A 19081-nucleotide genomic window follows, 5' to 3' on the forward strand; every position below is an offset into this window, starting at 1 on the left:
TTGTACTCTGATTTATTATTCAATTCAAATTTTCAGTGAAAAAAAGAAAAAAACGTTGATTCCTGAAATAACTTGGCATACAATATCACAACCTGAACTTAGGTAGATCTAGGGTAAGGGACATAACTCTTGAAATCAGTGATATGCTTGTATCATACTCATATTCACCAAAGCTTATTAAGCTTTCATTTGAAACAGAATGAAATCAGTCCAAGTTACTTTGATGCCTACATGACATTGATGTAAAATGCTAATACCAAAGTTATAATGATTTGTATGAGTTGTGTCCCTTGCCCTATGTCTACCTACTTAAGTTTCAACTATACTGCAGTTTTTGAAGTTTAAAATAGCCTCTTTGAAAACAGGGATAAAAATCGTCTCCAACACAAGACTCATGATCAAAATTTGACTACCAAGTTGGGTAGAAATGCCCACAAAAGGTGCCTAATTTACAAAAAAACGATGGCACACTTCTCTGGCTACCATGAAATACAAGCATGCCCTTCTGGTACAGTGTTCATGCAATGACAAAGTTACTGAATAAAACACTATGATAATGATGTAGGAATTTTTGAACATGAATGAAATGAGACAAATGCACATTATTATCCCTGTCCTTAACTTCAATGTAGAACAATTAGACTTATAATGCATACTGCTGAAGTTATGCATGAACAGGTGCTTTTACCTATGCTCCACATATTTCTTTACAGTACTTGAGTCATTGAAATAAATGCATACTGCTGAAGTTTTGCAAGAATTTGACTTACTAAAACCAGTGCTTTAAATTATGTGTTGCATCATTTTTTAAAAATATTGGACTAGAGTCATAGGAATGCATCTGTAGCGATTATAGCATTAGAAATTTGCAACTGACAGCAATATTCAGTGTTAGTCATAAAAAAAACAACTTTTTATACAGTATTTTAAAGTTTCAAATACTTCATAAAGAAACTTCAAGTTAAGAATTTTAATTTCAAGTGATCTGATTGGCTGCAAAATTGAGATTAGAATGATATAATGATATGAGGAATTCTCAACTTGAGATTTTTATAAAACAGGGCACAGAAGTCTCAACAAAGCATATAAAATAGTAATGTCAGAGAGCAAATTTTGTCGGCTAGTGGAAGGTCTGCTCATGCACAGAACAAGATGTACCAATAATAAATGCCTTTTTTAGAACTAGTACTAGAATCTCTAAGTTTCATAAGTCCATTTGATCATCAAAAAAGTCCACATTGTCAGACTCCATTTCATACTTGGATGCTATATTGCTTTCTGCACTGTAAAAAAAAGATATTATAAATCAGTCATTTGCATCAATCTAAAATGAATGTTTCATCTAAGCCACATACTAAATTTGAAATAAATTCATTGGCAAGTTGCATTCCAATCAATAAAGAGAAAATAAAGTGAAGAAGAATTGAAACCTTGATTCTATATATTTTTTCCACTTTTGAAGAAGTAAAATTTTTGAATTTGAACAAATTTAGTAAGTTAAGTAAATCATTCTAAAGTATAGGAAAAATTAGATAAAAAACAACATGCATTCTGCTTAAAATATCTTCAGAAAAGTTTCAGAAACATAGGTTTGGTGAAATAACAGTTTTTCATCTAATCACCACCTAAAATTACCTTATAATAGGAACACTGCTAGATATTGTTTGATTTCCAGAAGAAGTTACGGGTAAATCCTTTGATGATTTTATATTATCTCTATCAAAGCCACCAGGACTCTTCCACAACACTAATTCCATACATGGTTTCTTTCTACAAGTATATATATATGAGGATTAGCCCATCATTTCTATCATAAATGCCTGTTCCAAGTCATGACCATTGTGGTGGTTTACAACTTTTCATGTTTAGCTTTGATATTGCCATTTGTTATATTGACTCCCCTTTTTGACTATTCCTTTTTGACTGTTGCCTAGAGTTTACCATTCATCAAATAACAAAAACACACAAAATATAAGACAATAATACAGCTAGCTATGTTAACGAGTATAGAAAGATATAAGACAATAATACAGCTAGCTATGGTAACGAGTATAGAAAGATATAAGACAATAATACAGCTAGCTATGTTAACGTGTATAGAAAGATATAAGACAATAATACAGCTAGCTATGTTAACGTGTATAGAAAGATATAAGACAATAATACAGCTAGCTATGTCAACGCGTATAGAAAAATATAAGACAACAATACAGCTAGCTATGTCAACGAGTATAGAAAAATATAAGACAATAATACAGATAGCTATGGTAACGAGAAAAATTGATTCAAGCTTGTCATAATTCAGTAAATAATGGCAAAATATAGTTAAGTGTAAATAATGGGACAATTCAGATACATCAATATCCAAGTACATGGCTTTAATATGAAAACAGAAAACAAAGTTAACCCACATACTTTAACATATAATTTTTTGTGGTGTAATTTTTGCTATTTTAGTGACATACTGAAAAGCATGGTAAATAGTAACCATATTATAGATTATTATCCATATACATGTATAATGCTTATCATTTTTTGAAACCAGTCAATTCAGAACTTGTGAGTATGTTCAATTGACAGAATCAGCAAAAAATAAGCAACTGTGAAAAAAATTCATTTACAGTACACAATGTACATGTATTGAACAGAATAAAATACAATCTTAGAACCCTAATTTTGTACATTAAAAACTAATTCTTTCACAATATTGTGATCTCCACTTGAGCTTTGCTGTTTATACTTACACTGAGTTCAGAAGTTTTTGAGGTATCAGGGGAGGTGATTCAAGAATATTTTTGGCTACATCTTTTGATATATGAACTTTTACTCCATTATTACTGTCTAGGATATCATCATCTTCCGACTCAGAATTCAACCTACAATAAGTCAATATCTGCATTAAGGTAGTAGACCTAGGGTAAGCGACACAACTCTTACAAATCATGGGAACATTTGTATTCAACATTTTACATCAATCTCATGTAAGCATCAAAGTAACTTGGACTAATTTCATTCTGTTTCAAATGAAAGCTTGATAGGCTTTGTTGAAATTGAATATGATACAAACATATCACTGACTTCAAGAGTAATGTCCCTTACTCTAGGTCTACCTCCTTAAGCCTGGAATAATTTGGTGAAAGTTGGTCTAAGTAAGAACAAAGATGGTACAACGGTAAAACTGTGATATCAAAAAAATTGTGAAGAACTTTTTACTGGTGAAATGCATTTCTTTGGCAAAGATGAGAAATACTGAGTAATTTCAGCAAGACACAGTTTTTTAATTACCTGTATCTCCATTAGAATACAATGTACTAACTCTATCATGTTTATATAATAATTATAAATTATACATTGTATAAATGTTAAGGTAGAATATACCTAATATTTCAAGTAGATAAATTTTCCTAGTTTTTTCTGGATAATGACACTGAATTGACATAATTTGCCACAAAGGCAATTTTACAAGGAGGGAATTTCTTTTCAAAAATAAAAAAAAAAAACTGGTAGGTAGAATTTCTTTTAAATATATATATAAAAAAAAAAACATTTAACAGGCATTCTTTCATATTTCAAAAAAAAAAGTTGGGGGTCACCAAACTTTTTTACATGTAATATTAAAAAAATACAAAAAACAACTAAAATTCCCATTACACACTATAGAACATTTTTCTGCCAATTATCCCCCCTTATGAGGGCTTTATACATTATTTTTTGTAATTTGACCATACATTTTTTATTTCAATTCTTTTAAAATAATTTAAACATATTGTTTTTACATAATTTTAAACATTATCAGTTTACTAAAAATATATATGTCTATATGATTTTGTAAGATGGCAGAAAAGAATACTCAGTGTAATAGGTACATTGTATGATCTACCTTAAAACGAAATATTTTTTTTATTATACTTGCTTTCAGCATGTGAATCTGTGACGGAGTTTATTATTTTGAAAATGTCTATTATATTTTATTTTATTTTGATTAAGTTAAAAAGAGAAAACTAAATTTTTAGCATACAGCCTCAATCTCGATAAAGTTGTTTTTACAACCTGCCACAGGAAGTGGCAGAGCATTCTGTGGTTGCATGTCCCTCTATGTGTTCCCGACAGTTTCTATATTTTGACTTGAAAATTGATCAATGAACTTTTTTGAAACTTTGAACAGTTGTTTAGTATCATAAAATACAGGTAAAGCTCAATATCCAGCAAAATCCAAAATGTAGTTTTTAAAGTCATATAGACATTTTGCCACCCATTTTTATCACCATTATGTGGTATGGTATTACTTAATGTTCAATTAATGCCCAATTTTTTCTGCATATGTAAAAAACCATAAAAGATTATGTAGATGATTGCAAAACCCAACTACATGTAGATAATAGTACAACTGATCATACTATTTAAGCATCCCCTAAAAATTACAGAAAAAAAGACACATAGATATAGATTTCCAGGAAAAGCTTGTATCAAGGAAGACCAGTATGTACCTGTTTTCCAGTTCTCTAAATTTCTTCCAATCTTCTGACATGTATGTACAAGAATTCCTTGACTGAATATCTTCAAGGTCAAGGTCTAAGGAAGGTTGAAACTGGTACCCAGATGAATGACTTGCTGAAGGTGTACCAGCACAGGTCAGTGAGAGCCCCTCCATTCTTGCTGCCATTTTCTCTGCTGTCACCCTGCATTTTGAGCCTGGAGCTTCTTTTCTATAAAAGTCAAAATATGAATAGAAAAAATAACGATAACAAGTTTTCTTCATCTCAGGTCTTGGTACCGTACATAACTCTTAAAAAAAATTACTTTAGACTGATCATTTTCTTATATATCTGTGACGAAAAAAATCCTAAGAGTTTGATTTGAATTGCCATGAAAGTTATGAATACTTAAGTATTTAAATATTTTTGTAGGGCAAAGGCCTGTTCTTTCATCACAACTTATTGATTTCAAACTGTATTTTGTTCTGTCCGAATAAATTGTGCTTTATCAATAGATCAGAAATGATTGGTGTTTTACTTATGCTACAGTTAAGACTCGTAGCTCAGAGTTTTTACAATGACATTAATGTCACAAAATGTGACAAGTTTGTTATTGCAAAAATTATATTGTTGAATCTAGATTTTTTACGTATTGTGCACAAAAATAAATCACATTTACTAATTAAAAATGATATAATGACTTTACTATACATGTATGTGAATGTATACCACAATATATAGAAAAATCAATGTTTAAATGATCTGAAAGTAAATTCCTTAAATTCCTTAACCAATTTGGGACTTTACACGTATGTCAATTTGTGTTTATATTCTTAGAAATTGGAACAACTTAAAAAAAAAAAACATTAAAAAATTCATACAAAAATGGGTACTTCCTTCACGAAGCTAACTTTGTACTTAAAAATATGCCTTTTTGAGTTATTGTAAATAGAGTTCATAGACAGGAAGTGGTATCCCATAATGCATCAGTCAAATACAAGGACTTACTCAATGTCAGTTGATGAATGCCTTTTAGGACGTTTTTGGGTTTTACTGCAAGATGGTATATTACTGAAATAAAGAGTAAAATTTAATATGATAAAACAAATAAAATATGTATTTTAAAATAAACCCTAAAATTGAATGAATAGACAATATTTTAGAAAACACAAAATAACAAAAGCAGAAACGGATCAATTAACAGAAAATATTTAGAAAAAGTATTTAAATAACAAAAGCAGAAACGGATCAATTAACAGAAAATATTTAGAAAAAGTATTTAAATAACAAAAGCAGAAATAGATCAATTAACAGAAAATATTTTAGAAAGTATTTTACACCTTGTGCATACATATACACTGTACATGTACTTGCGCAGTATTAATACAGAGTGAATGTAAAACTGAGTAGGTGTGAATCTGCAGTGAAGCCAGGTAGTATAAACTGGGTAAATTTCAATGTAATACACTGTTCAATAACAGGATTAAAAATTAGGAGTTGTCCTGTTAACCTACATGTAAGTGCAAATCAAGACTTTACAATTGATAAGAATGACCCAAGAATAACCTTTAAATGTCAAAGGAACAATGTAATTTCAAATTGTGTAGTCATCATTCTCAGTTGAAGGAGAATTTAGTATAAAAAGAACAGGATAAATATTTTTTACAGTGACTTACAAAATAATGTCACAAAGATATGTCTACTTTACCTGTAAATACTGAATGTTGATGAAACAGGTGGATAAGCTGAGAAAGCTGACACACCAGAGTTTCCCTGTGGTATTGAGTCTTCACTCCATGGCATAGGGTTAGGTATAGAATGTTGCCATGGCGTTCCAACTCCCGGAACTATGTTTTGGGTATTGATTGGGTTGGAATATATTCCCCTAGGTTGATGGGTTGAACCTAAAGAAAAGCTGTAGGAGCTGGCTTGAGTAGGAACTGCAAATGTGAACTGGACTCCTTGGTTTCCAGTTGGTTGCTGACACCGAGCTGCATAGGTATTATTGTTGCTGAACTGACCCACATCTGGTAAATAATTATTGTTAGAAAACATTCCCAAACCTAGATTACATGACATTACACTATGGACCATTTTCAAACCATTTCATTGTATGTCTCATTCACTTTCCTGGATCTGTAAAATAGAAAAAATATGAACAATTACAGGGTGTGACAGTGACGGGGCCAGTCTTTTCTATGAATCAAAAGCATTAGTTGTTTTAGCATTGAAAAAAAATTGGTAAATTAATTTAACATGCATATTTCTTTTTGTTCAATGATGTACACTTTGTTTATGCTTCAGACCAATGTCTGTTATAACATTTTACTTCTGATTTTTTTTCATTGATTTTGTAGGAGTCTTCCCTTCATGTGGGATGGGTTATCAGGTACATTGTACATGTGCAATGTATGCTACACACATGTACAAAATCAAAAGACCACTTGTTTTAGTATTATATTGAATCATGACAAATTTTGTAGGAACATACAGTTTATGAGGTGGCCAAGGGTCCGGAAATTTTGACTGCCCATGCCGGACATTTTAGCAAATTTCAGCAGAAGTTTTTGTCAGTCTTTTACATGCTCAAATTGAAAATTAACTTAAAAAATGTTTGTATGTAGTTATTTAAATATAAATATTGGAAAAATGTTATGTCATCACATACTCTGTCTTTTACAAAATATCAGAGCGAGTGAACGAATTTGGCTTTTCGACCACATGTGGACATTCTAACATGTAAACAAAACATTGCATCTCTCGGACTTTTCCATCACACAGGCAAACAGCCGAAAACAACCGAGTGATGAAAAAAAAAAACGTGAACTCATTTTGTATATTGATTTAAATTGTCTGTTGACTTCTGTGTTAAAACGATTCAATCGATGAATTAATAATTACAAATTACGACAGATTCGTAGTTTCAGTTCCATATGCTTTCGGTACCTCTGAAATATTGGCGGGAAAATGGTGGACTTGTCAATCTTTTTTCTTAATTAATCAACTTATAAATGTATGAAGATTCTCCGAGTTACTTCAATGAGTTATTTCAATGAATTTGTATACGCAATGGTTCTGCACGTGTACCGTTAATTCAATTATGCAATCAACTAATCAGTTGCAGGTAAATCACTGTCACAGGTGGCTGCACATCCGCTAAAATTGACACACACCTGTCAATTAATTTTCAATAAACAATTAGGAGACTGGTAGGCAGGATGTTTATATGCTAATAAAACCAAGCAGACAGTAATTTATAAGGGTTGACCATTTTTTATGTCCAATATTGAAAAATGATTGTCGGTCATTTGCAAAATTTGTCGGTCAATGACCAGTATTTCGACTGTTTCCGGATCCATGGAGGTGGCAGTAAATACTTTTTTTGTCTTAAGATATGTTCACATTTGTCAGTATTGAAAGGGGTAGGGCTTATTACTGTTTCCTTTTAAAAAAAGTTCTTTGGTAAGAGTGGTATACCACTATGATGGTGTTCATTCATAGTACCTGTATGCCTCTTTCTGTACTGAAATCTTAGGGAAAATGATGCCTAAAAACCATACAAATTACACATGTATAAATTTGTTGTTTATTTCCCAGCATATGGCTAAGACTTCAAAGAGATATACTTTAAAAATTTACACTTCAACCTTAGTTTAGCGAAACACATATTCAAAATATACATTGCTTCATGTTTTCGTTCTACATGTACATGTAGCATGATACAGTGGGACCCTAATAGTGATTGTAGACAATGTAGTACAGGTACATCTACATGTATATGAAATTACATCACTGGTCCATTGTTAAAACTAAGATGGTTGTAATTAAAAAGACCCCCCAAAAAAAGTATTTGTTTTCTGCTACCAGCAAGAAAAAAATAGGGTAGGTAATTGTGCAATGTAGTTAGGGAAATTATTTAAATTTTCAGAAACATCTAACATTGAGTTATTGGGGAAACAACCCGGACTTTAACAGTGCTAAAGTCTAAATCACCATAAAATATTTAAGGCTGACAAGAAAAAAAAAAAAACTAGTGTGGATACTCAGGCCTTTGTTTCAGACAGAGACCTGTGGGCTGGTAGGCTACATTATGTACAGTGTACATGTGTCATGTAGCAGGAAACAGACATATATAATTTCAATTTTGCCAAACTACATGTAGTTATTAATAGAATGATTAATGTTGATTTCGATAATGTTTCAGCTTATCTGTATACTTTATCAGGAGAAGATTCAACTAAATTAATTGCAGGAACCACCATGTGCATGAAGAATAAAACAAAGAAAATATTTTCAGCTTAGTCGTGAAGGGTATTTCAATAATTACATATTGTCAGTTCGTTAATAAATGGTGTTAGTTATTTCCAAAATGGTGAGCAACTTGGAAATGTCGATCTACTCAAAACAAGTCACATTGAGTCTTCTGCGAAAAAATATTGCAGGAAAATTTTTATAGGAAATGAATACATGTACGTTAATATGCGACCGTTATTGGAAATGACTTGTTAATTTTCCGGGAAAATACCTTGAAGTACATTTTTAAACGTTTAATTGCTTTAACGTGTCTGCTGTAAGTTGATCGAAAGCTTAATATGAAATAATTCGATTGTTACTCCATTTTATTATTTAGTCATTCATTTACTTTCGACTGACGGGACCTATTTACAGACTTTAATAACTAACACAGTGTCCTATACGTTTTGACACTTGAACTCATGCATGTTTTCCCGCCGCTAACATTCTTAGTTATGAATACCTAAAATATGAGTTTTGAGGTGTCGGTATGCTGCGAATGAGAATTCTGTTTGAATTCTGTACTAAGACCAGTTTTCAAGGGGTAGGGGTAATATTTTTAATATTAATTTTTTTTGAAAAACCTTTCTTGAAAATTAGTTTATCGTAGTCCATTTCTGTGGAAAATTAAATTCTCTATCGACTGATACCAAATTTGAGACATTTTAATTGAGCAATAACTTGTCAAGTCGACTTTTGATCGAAAAATCGAAAATCCCATTCTTGTTTTCTTTTTTTTTTTTTTTTTTTTTTTTTTTTTTTTTTTTTTTTTTATAAAATCTGAGTACGAAAATCACCAAAATTCATCAAATGATAATACATGCATATGTCAGTCAGTTTACTTCGTTCTATTTGCTTCAACGAGGTATAAAAAGTAGCGAAAAAATACAAAAATGCTTCAGTTTATTTTTTGGCGACAAAAAGATTCGTAAATGGGAGGTATACGGGTACCTGAAAATCATATTTTGGTTGATGAGTGGGTTAGGGCATGCACCGGGGGGGGGGAGGGGGGCGGGTTATCTCAGCCCACGTACTATAATATTTAAACCGTTTTACCACCCGTTTTTGGATTCCTTATTCACGCTTAAACCCAACACGCACGGATGGGGATGTCCGACGCTTCCCAATGTATTTTCAGGTAGGCACTTGTCCCTTTTGTTATACTAACATTTCGTAGAAACATTTTGCTTTTACAGGATATTGTAATAAAACTTACAATGTTTTCTCAGTAATTAAGAATGGTGAAACATTCTAAGTTAGTTGAGTCGCAGAAGTCAGACCTTGATATTTTACCCTAGCTGTGACATACAATATACATAATGTTCAAGCATTTCAAACAACCCTGGACGTGACATTTAATATAAAACCCATATGACGCTTAGACAGCGACAATTTGTACCCTGGGGGTGAGGGTGGGGGCCTGGGGTTGGGGGTGGGGAGTTCTTGATGTCGGATAATAGCATTTTTCGGACAACCCCAAAAGTTTTATTTATATTTTAGCAGCAACTAAAATTGATATTAGAAAAATAACTCTTCATTTTCCCAAAAATTCGATCTGTATGAAAATCAGTCAGATAAAAGGTACAAAATCGTTGAAAATGCATTTTCGAAATTTTATGCTCTTCATTGGACAGTTTGAGTCTGGTCTTTCCACAGAAGCACTTTTAGAGCGTATGATTTTTCGTAATGTAAAGAACACATCTTCTAAAAGTGTAGGAGCTAGAGTTGATGATGTGCTTTTGGGTGAAAATGTATAACTTTCTATGTTATAATACCAAAAATATTAAGACATAAATCGCATCCCAATGCTAACATAACAATGACTTTAAGGTTTTTTCGCATCAACCCCGAGTCAGGCTTTTTCTCATGTTTTGTTTTTGGTGAAAATTTCATTAAAATAATGCGATGCATTTATTAATTTCGGTAAATGTTTCTTTTATTTCGTTAGTGGACAGTTAGCATTTTCCTTGATTTCATGTTCTTACGATTCCCATATCGATTAAATATATAACTGGTTCGTGACGTACCATATAAGTGTTAACTTTCGAAATCTTTTCTATGAATAAAACCACGAAAAAGTTGGCCATGTCCTTTGGAACACTGAAGACTCCAGCCCCATCTCTAATAAAATAGTCGATGCCTTTACCCTATCGATGCACCTGGTTCATGTTCCATTCTTTCATGCAGATCAGGTTTCTCATTTTCGTTTTTTTTCTTTGTGCGTATTATTTTGGTAATTTCATGCTCTTTGTTGTTTGCTTCTATTTTCATTGTCTACAGTCGTTGTCCCTCAGTAGATCACCCCTCAAACATGGGGATGTATTCTAATACCATAAATCGCGATCTGATAATGGTCAAGAGACGAGTTGTGCACCTATGTACTAGTATGTATAGTAATATACCCCGGGTATACGTGTGATGTTTATTGTATTTTAATATGAATGTGTAAAAATTAGCTATTCTTGTTTTTTTGAACAACGCGGCAACCAGATTCCGATTGGACGATAAAATATATATATAGTATATAAACCTGACAAAATAAAATAAACTATTTTAATATGTCTTAAAAATTCTATAAACAACAAAATAAAAATGCGCAATAAAGAACATGAAGTTCTAATTTGTTCTGCAATTGTAGAAACGGTTGTTTGAGACTCCACGAATATATGTAACAGCAATGCAAAGAAATGCCTACCTATAGGTGTGAAAATAACAAAATGAATGAAATACACCCACCGGGATAAATTCTCAAAGCAAACTGTTCTAATAATTGGGTAAATGTCTACATGAACTGACCTTAAACTTCAAAAGAAAAATATAGAGTGTTTATGGAATGTACACAAATAGTTTCCTACACTATAAATTATTAAGTCCATCGAAAGTCCTCTTAATTGTGGTCAGATGCACATATGCTCCATCAATTTCATTTTTTTTCGTATATTCATTCCGAGTTTTCTTCAACTCCACAGCTAAAACTCATAAAATCTACCATATCTTTCTGCACATGGAAAAGAAAATATTGATATCTATAAAAAACAGTCATTACTGCTTTGATGGTTTTTCAGCTGTCAAGGAATTTATAAATGTAGCTAAAACTATTCCACTTGTCATTCCTAAAATCCCCCCAAAAGCAACCCCACTCTCGTTGTAGTTTCCCACAGCTGCACCACAAGCGGCTCCTAGAATGGATAACTGGTCAACGCGCACCTGGTTCCTGTTATGCCGTAGACGATAACAACGGTCCCATACTCTGTCACTCTCTTGTTTTCTCATGAGCAAGGCGGTCATAATAGGTCCAGCAACTAGACCTAAAATAAGCCCGTTTGTTCCACAAGTGACCATTTTATCTTTGATACCTGAATAATTGCGCGTGTCAGAATTTGCAGCTCCGACAATTGGCCCCACGACAAAAGTTCCCATAATTCCGAACATTTGTGCAAACCTGTGCGTTACATGGATACCAAGCTCTGTTCTAGTATGGGGAATACGTTCAAACTGTTCGTCGGTTAGCGACACACCACATAGATTCTTCAACCATTCTGAGCCCATGTTTTATGGTAGCTGCAAAGAGAAATATATTTTTTTGGAAATCTTCCATGTACTATATATATATTTTTTTGCAGTACGGACAAGTGGAATGGCTTGTTTTCAATGATAATTTTGCCAGGAACACGATATTGTTCTATGGCGTATTATAATTAAACAATTCAAGCTAGTTTCGGGGATTTTATACATCGAATCTATCTCAAAGAACTTTAGATAAAGGATACTACAGACGCTGTGAAGTCAGTCTCACATCTTTACCTATACATAGAGATCGATGGAAAAGGAAAGGGGTAAATTCACTAACACTAGTTTCTGGCCTACTATTCTGCCAAAGTTTCAACTTACTTTTTCAAATTTACTATTTGCATATTTTAAGGCTAAATTACTATCTGAATACTAATATACAGAAAATACATGCTGTTGCGTGATAATTTTGTCATAAGGAGGGCACAAAACTCTACATCTACACAGTTTTCGAAGAATTTTCACAAAAATGTGAGGATTATTGGTAGTTTTTTAATCCAAAAATATAGAGCGCAAGCTATGAACAACAAAATATTTTGTTGTAATGGTACAGAAAGCTATTTTTGTAGAAATATCAAAGAGTTCGATAAATGCGCTCGATACTTTCTACATAAAATGTCCCATGAAATAAGCTATTTTAATACAATTCGGCTAGATTTTCAAATTTTGCGTTATTTACCTCAACAATTTTAGTGCAACACATGCATTAACAGCAAAGAAACTTTGTTTTTCACGAAAGGCACATATTCAACTAGTAAATTATGCAATTTCCAAATTTATTTGAAATACGTTAGCTTTTGCGGCTGATTTTGATATTTTCTTAACAAACTCCTTTATTGATCAATTGCAAACTAACGATGAACGCAATGATTTATAACTCTACATTGTCAACGTTCCTTTCATCTGTGGCAACATGGAGTTTTCATATCACAACTCCTACATTATGCTAGAACTTACCGTAACTACGCACACTTTTTGTACCGCGCAAGACTTTTTTAAAAATTGGCTTCTGGAACAGGGATATGTTGCTACAAGATTGAAGTCATCATGATCACTACAGAAGTTTTATGGTCGTCATCATGAACTCTTGAATCGTTACGGTGAATCAATCTGCACCATCAGAACTGATTTTGTTCAGTGTGTCATAGTTTTCCTTTCCCCTTTCGACTACCCTGGACTTGACTTTTTATGAACAACTCGGCGGGTGTTTCTAGAAAAGCAGAGGACGCTTACCCTACCGGTGCACTTGGCCCATGTTCTCAGTTTTTAGTGGAGTCCGAGTTGCTCATATACCTTTGTTACTTTGTATGTATTATTGTTTAGCATTACAAGTAACAAAGGACAAAAGAGGGATAAATAAGACAGGGACCATTGGAAGTTGGAGAAGGGTGGGAGGTGCAAGTTGGAAAGGGTGGGTGGGGGGGGGGGGGGTTGGAACTTCATGCTTCGCACGAGTTAGTCTTACCGAAAAGTAACAGGATCAAATTATGAATGAAGTGGTTGTAGGTAGTATCCTTCTTAATTCTGTAAGTTACTTTTTATTTATTTGCCACTTCCTTTGCAGACCACGTGTTATATTTGTGATGTACGCAATTCATGCAGTGTCAAAAACAGCTGGTTATAACTTTGGGGGTGTGAAGGATTCACCCCGTCAGTCTGTTTTCCTCGTAAGCCCAACCCATCCTTAACAGCTCTAGGGATTTTGATGAAATTTAAAGTACGGTTGGGCACCATAAGTAGATCTATGTGCAGGAAGGAGTTTTTTTACACACTCTGGATAATCAATGATAACCGATGTCCCAGCGTGAAAATAATATGTATGAGTACGATCCGGATGCACGGTCAGAGGACAACAAGCACGAAAACGCCATGTTATCTCACAGGCATTTGTTTCATATAAAAGAATTGGTAGTCACCTCCTCTTCCTTACGAAAGGTAAGGAAAAGGAGGTGACCACCAATTTTTTTATGAAACAAAATTTCCGTCCTTTTTCATATGAAACAAATGCCTGTGTGTTATCTGTAGTGTTTGTGAATTTAAATAATGTCAAATCAGGTACAAATCCATGACCTCGCTTGCTGACGGTCAGCACCCTGAGTTAAAAAAGCCCAGAAATAGAACCCGACAAATGCATGAGAAGAATTTGCAACAAATAATATGAAATACTTACAGATTGCTGAGCCGTTGTAATACTGGCTTCAATTTGTATACTTTAAACAACCACACTATGCACTAAGTTCTAAATTTTCACCTTGGCGAGTTAGTGAACTGGAAGTGTGTATTTTTTGTAAATAGAACGAAACGCGCCTAGATAAAGTACTTGAATATGGAAAATCAATTTATTAACTGTGTTGGTTGGTGGAAGAATGGGTAAATATGTGCCATCCATTAGCAAAAATTTTGCATAAGATAATTTAATTCATCCCATGATACGCTTCGTTTAATTTTAAAACATTTGCTGTTTACCAAAACGAATATTGATCAATAGATATAATTTATTTATAGACGTATATTTTTAGACATTCAGTTCATAGTGTAGAGGGTGGAACTACGGCAATCGGAACTACTCGGCCATTTACGCTATACTGCTAGATAGATTGATTGATCATTGGGGTTAAACGCTCGAGCAGCTATATTTCAGCTATATTCAGGCGATGAACACGAAATGGATGATAAAATGAACATGAAATGATGTTGATGAAATGAAAAATGGGATGGGACACAAGGATAAAAGGGTCAACAAATTTTGATTGCCACTAGAAACAGGAAGGGATGGGTAGGGTCGGGCAATTTAGCCTCCTGTGGTGGAGCGCAAAGGTTCCTGTTCCTATCGAATACCACAGCAGGGTTCTTTAACGTGCGAGGAACGTGACATCTTTCCCACAACGGTGCACCACTATGGTTTGCGGTCAGGTTTCAGGTGCGGATCCAAGGACTGGCGTACCGGGCGTACGCCTCCCCCTAAATCGGTGAGAAAAATTTTTGTTTCAACACAAGTTTCACCCCATAAATTTTTTGCCTTGCTATGCACGGCATTTAATTCCATTTACGCCCCCCCCCAACTCAAATCCTGGATCCGCCCCTGGGTTTTCGGTATTATAGTCTGTCAACCCCAGCATGTAACGCACCAGATACCCCATTCCACCACCTGGGGCACACAACCCAGTTGCTCTTTGGGCATAGCGCCTAGCCCCGGTTAGGTTTCTGAACACTATTTAGTCGCCTCTTACGACAAGCTTAGCGCTGCTGCAGGGCTAAGAGTACCAGATATTATGTAAACCTGTAACCAGGGGCGGATCCAGGATTTGAGTTTAGGGGGTAGCGTCAGTTGAATTAAATGCCATGCAAAGCAAGACAAAAATATTATGGGGTGAAGCTTGTGAAACATTTTTTTCTTACCGATTGAGGGGGGGGGTGGGGGGGGGGTTGGGCGTACGCCCGGGACGCCAGTCCTTGGATCCGCGCCTGGTAACAACAATAAATTACACTTTCTTTTGTGAACTATGGTCTTGCTATAAATTACAAGCATGAAAATTCAATATTAAATACTTTTACAGTACTCAATAAAGTAACAGTACAACAATTAATCCCGTCTAGTACCGTACTACATTTTCTTTTAATTTAAGCTTACACTTTCAATGCAGTGTAAGTTATACAGTTGGTCCAAATCAAACTGGATATAACAAAATGACCCTTTTTACATGATTCTAAGTGATAATGATCCCTAATGTACTAATCTATATAGTATCATGTACTATGTACTACTAACTAATGTGTTTAAATACAATAGAAATTGACCGGTTTATAGAGAATCATCTTTCAACTGTTTTAGTTGGTCTTTATTCAGAATTTTAACTTCTGGTAGTTCAACTAAAAAACTAAAATCTATATTAAGACTAGTGAATTCTGTTTTTTTTTTTTCGCAAAAACAACAGTTGAACGATGATTCGCTATACATTATTTAAACACATTGGTTAATAGAAGTGTCATAAAATGAGTACTTTCTGATTAATTCTGTATTAAGTCGTACAGTCGTACAGTCGTATTGGGTTTTGGTCACCTCTATTGGCCCTCGGCTGCGCCTTGGGCCAATTTAGGTGACCTCAACCAAAAACGACTGTATTTGGACTTTATACAGGACTAATATGAAAACAACTGTTTAATAACATTATGCTACTGACCATATATATTCATCACATACTGTTAAGTATTCTATCTTCAAGCCTTTGAATCTTGCTTCGGACTCGAACCAGTTGCTCACCCGTATCCGGTTGCTCTTGTACTGCGTGTTTGGAAACAATGAAATCGTTCAAATATACAGGTGGTTTTCTGTTTCTCTGAGGTCTAGAAATAACTAGTGAATCACGCGGTATTATTGGTAATAATCTTCGTCGTGTTGCTGGTAGGAGCTCTGGTGGGCTCATCTGCCTCATCAAGTGAAGGATCAGTCGATGCACTCTCTACGAAAGTGTCAGCTTTAGCTTCATGAGCAACCACTGACCCGAAAACATCTTCACTAGCAGAAGTTCATTCTGCAGAACTTCCGTTGTCTACAAGGAGAGCATCACCTCCAGAACTTTTTCCCTATTCATCACCCTGGGGCCCATCAAGGCCGTCACTCGTAAAACCAAGAGATAGTCCTATCATCCTGTCTTTCTACAGTTTCTACATCACGGTTTGTGCTGTTCTATGTACTCCAATAGGTATCCAATATTCAATATACCCAAACTCCTGCTTTGATTTCTCATCTGGTTCCTCCTCTGTGCTGTCAATGGCCCCTTCAGATTTTGTCAGTCCATCAGGCCTCCAAATACTTTCCACTGGAAAAAAAAATAATCGTGCGATATTTTAAAAATGTTTAATGTTTTCCATGGCCATTGAATTGTTTCCATACACAACCTTATGATGATTAAACATACAACTGTCTCAAAGCCTTTTCTTTAGGAGTACTTTAAAGATAGTGGGGCTTGGCTTTTTGTTGTGTAAACAGATTTCACAGTGTTAGGTGTTAACGATTGGGATAGTTTTGTTATCCAGGATATTTGTAGATATTAATTTTCATCCAGAAAGTTTTTAGATATTAATAAGTATCCTAGATGTTATCGTATGGGATGTTTTATACATAGTTTTTCATCCAGGATATTATTTAACTGATAGATATTATCCTGAAAATTACTTTCTTCCAGGTACATGTATATTTTTTTCAAAAAGTATATTATTTCCAGGATACTATTTAACAATAAAATGTTATCCAAGAAAACTTTTGATAACAAAACGTTAACCCATTGTTAAAAAACACTTGTCCATAATTATGAATTATGAATTCTGTTCAATCTATGTGAACTATATTCAGGATGTTATCAAATACATGTAGTATGAAATAATATCCTGCGTACAATTAGGTATACCTCAATTTTTTCATAATGAATTATAGTAAATATTAATATTCAATTAGTGAAAACAATTTAGTACTTGTCAATTTTTCATAATGAAATAATATCTTGCGGAAAAAAATATAATGTGAAATAATTTCCACAGGATAAGATTTCTTCCAAATAGTATTATGTCTTGCATACACAAATATTCCACATTTAGGTTGACAATAAATTATGTAAGGGTCACCACCTATCTGCTTTATTGTGTCTACCGTCGAAAGCTAACATCTTTACCAAGACTCTATTTCCCGGTTGAAGAATAGCCCTTTAAATCGTTGGTAAAACCCTGATTTCTGTCGCTTCCGGGATGAACTGATGTTACGACACCAAATCATATGCATTCTGAAGTCAGCTCTGCATAGCGGCTGCACACATCGTCTTTGGAACTTTTTCACCGTCACAAGTACAAAGTCTATGCCCACAACGAGCTTTGGTTGTCTACCAAACATAAGGAAGTTATAAGGTGAAAATCCCGTTGATGGTTGGCGCGTACAGTTGTATGCGTGAACTTAAGTGGCATCATATGGCTTCCAATTTTCTTTCTTGGTATTTTCTAACGTACAGAGCATGTCCATGATTGTTCTGTTAAATCTTTCTGATTGACCATTTCCCATCGGATGATACGGGATTGTTCTTGACTTCATTCCAGTGATATTACATAACCTCTTGAAGATTTTTGTGCACAAGTTCGCACCTTGATATGAATGGATTATCTCTGGCAAACCATAATGCACCACGAAATTTTTTAAGAATGCATCAAATCTATTAACAACAACAAAGAACAAAAGAACAAAAAAAATAAATAAATAATAATAATAATAAAAAAAAAAACAAAAACAAAAAAAAACAAAAAAAAACCCCAATTTATAGCATTGTGTACAGCATTATTTCAGTATTAAAACAAGTAAAGGCCCAATTTGAGCAAAGTTTTCAAATAAAAATGCAATTTAAAAAGATACTGAGAGAAAAAATACAATTAAAAGATTCAGTCAGTGACTTTGTTTTATCAAAGTATTATATAATCAAGTACCCGTCAAGCACTGCGCTCCATGCGACCTTACATAAATATAGATCGTTGTGAGATCGTGGTTCGAGATTTTCTGTGTTTTCACGATGATACCACGTCTTTGCTACGCTTCAACTATGACATTCCATTATGCTCACCCCTCATTCTTACTACGTTTGTCACGATTATACGACGCTTACTGCGTTCATTTTACGACCGTAACACGAATTAATGGATGAATCAAACTTTCCACTTTCTATCACGCTCTTATTAATCGTCGATTCTTCGCAAACCTGTACCGT

The 19081-nt window shown here is 33.9% G+C and overlaps 2 protein-coding genes across 3 annotated transcripts; both read right to left on the reverse strand.

The window, feature by feature from the left end:
* Positions 1-955: 955 nt before the first annotated feature.
* Positions 956-8974, reverse strand: LOC148607407 (uncharacterized). 2 transcript variants are annotated; one of them, XM_088543784.1, is made up of 8 exons: positions 8803-8944; positions 7980-8022; positions 6184-6611; positions 5484-5546; positions 4488-4706; positions 2745-2876; positions 1636-1770; positions 956-1283 (listed from the first exon to the last, which is right to left on the reverse strand). In XM_088543784.1, exons 3-8 carry the CDS (start codon positions 6567-6569, stop codon positions 1205-1207), a joined length of 1014 nt encoding a protein of 337 aa, XP_088399910.1. In that variant the 5' UTR covers positions 6570-6611; positions 7980-8022; positions 8803-8944; the 3' UTR covers positions 956-1204. The 2 variants fall into 2 exon arrangements, with proteins under 2 accessions (XP_088399910.1, XP_088399909.1); XM_088543783.1 differs by lacking the exon at positions 7980-8022 and having other exon boundaries at positions 8803-8974.
* A 2333-nt stretch (positions 8975-11307) lies between these two features.
* LOC148607408 (uncharacterized) lies at positions 11308-14666 on the reverse strand. Its single transcript, XM_088545690.1, has 2 exons — positions 14509-14666; positions 11308-12329 (listed from the first exon to the last, which is right to left on the reverse strand). Exon 2 carries the CDS (start codon positions 12315-12317, stop codon positions 11811-11813), a length of 507 nt encoding a protein of 168 aa, XP_088401816.1. The 5' UTR covers positions 12318-12329; positions 14509-14666; the 3' UTR covers positions 11308-11810.
* Between the last annotated feature and the right edge of the window lie 4415 nt (positions 14667-19081).

This window comes from Perna viridis, chromosome 9 (assembly GCF_037379345.1).
Source record: "Perna viridis isolate PV_CMFRI_1.1 ecotype Kerala chromosome 9, ASM3737934v1, whole genome shotgun sequence".
NCBI classification, from domain to species: Eukaryota; Metazoa; Mollusca; class Bivalvia; order Mytilida; family Mytilidae; genus Perna; species Perna viridis.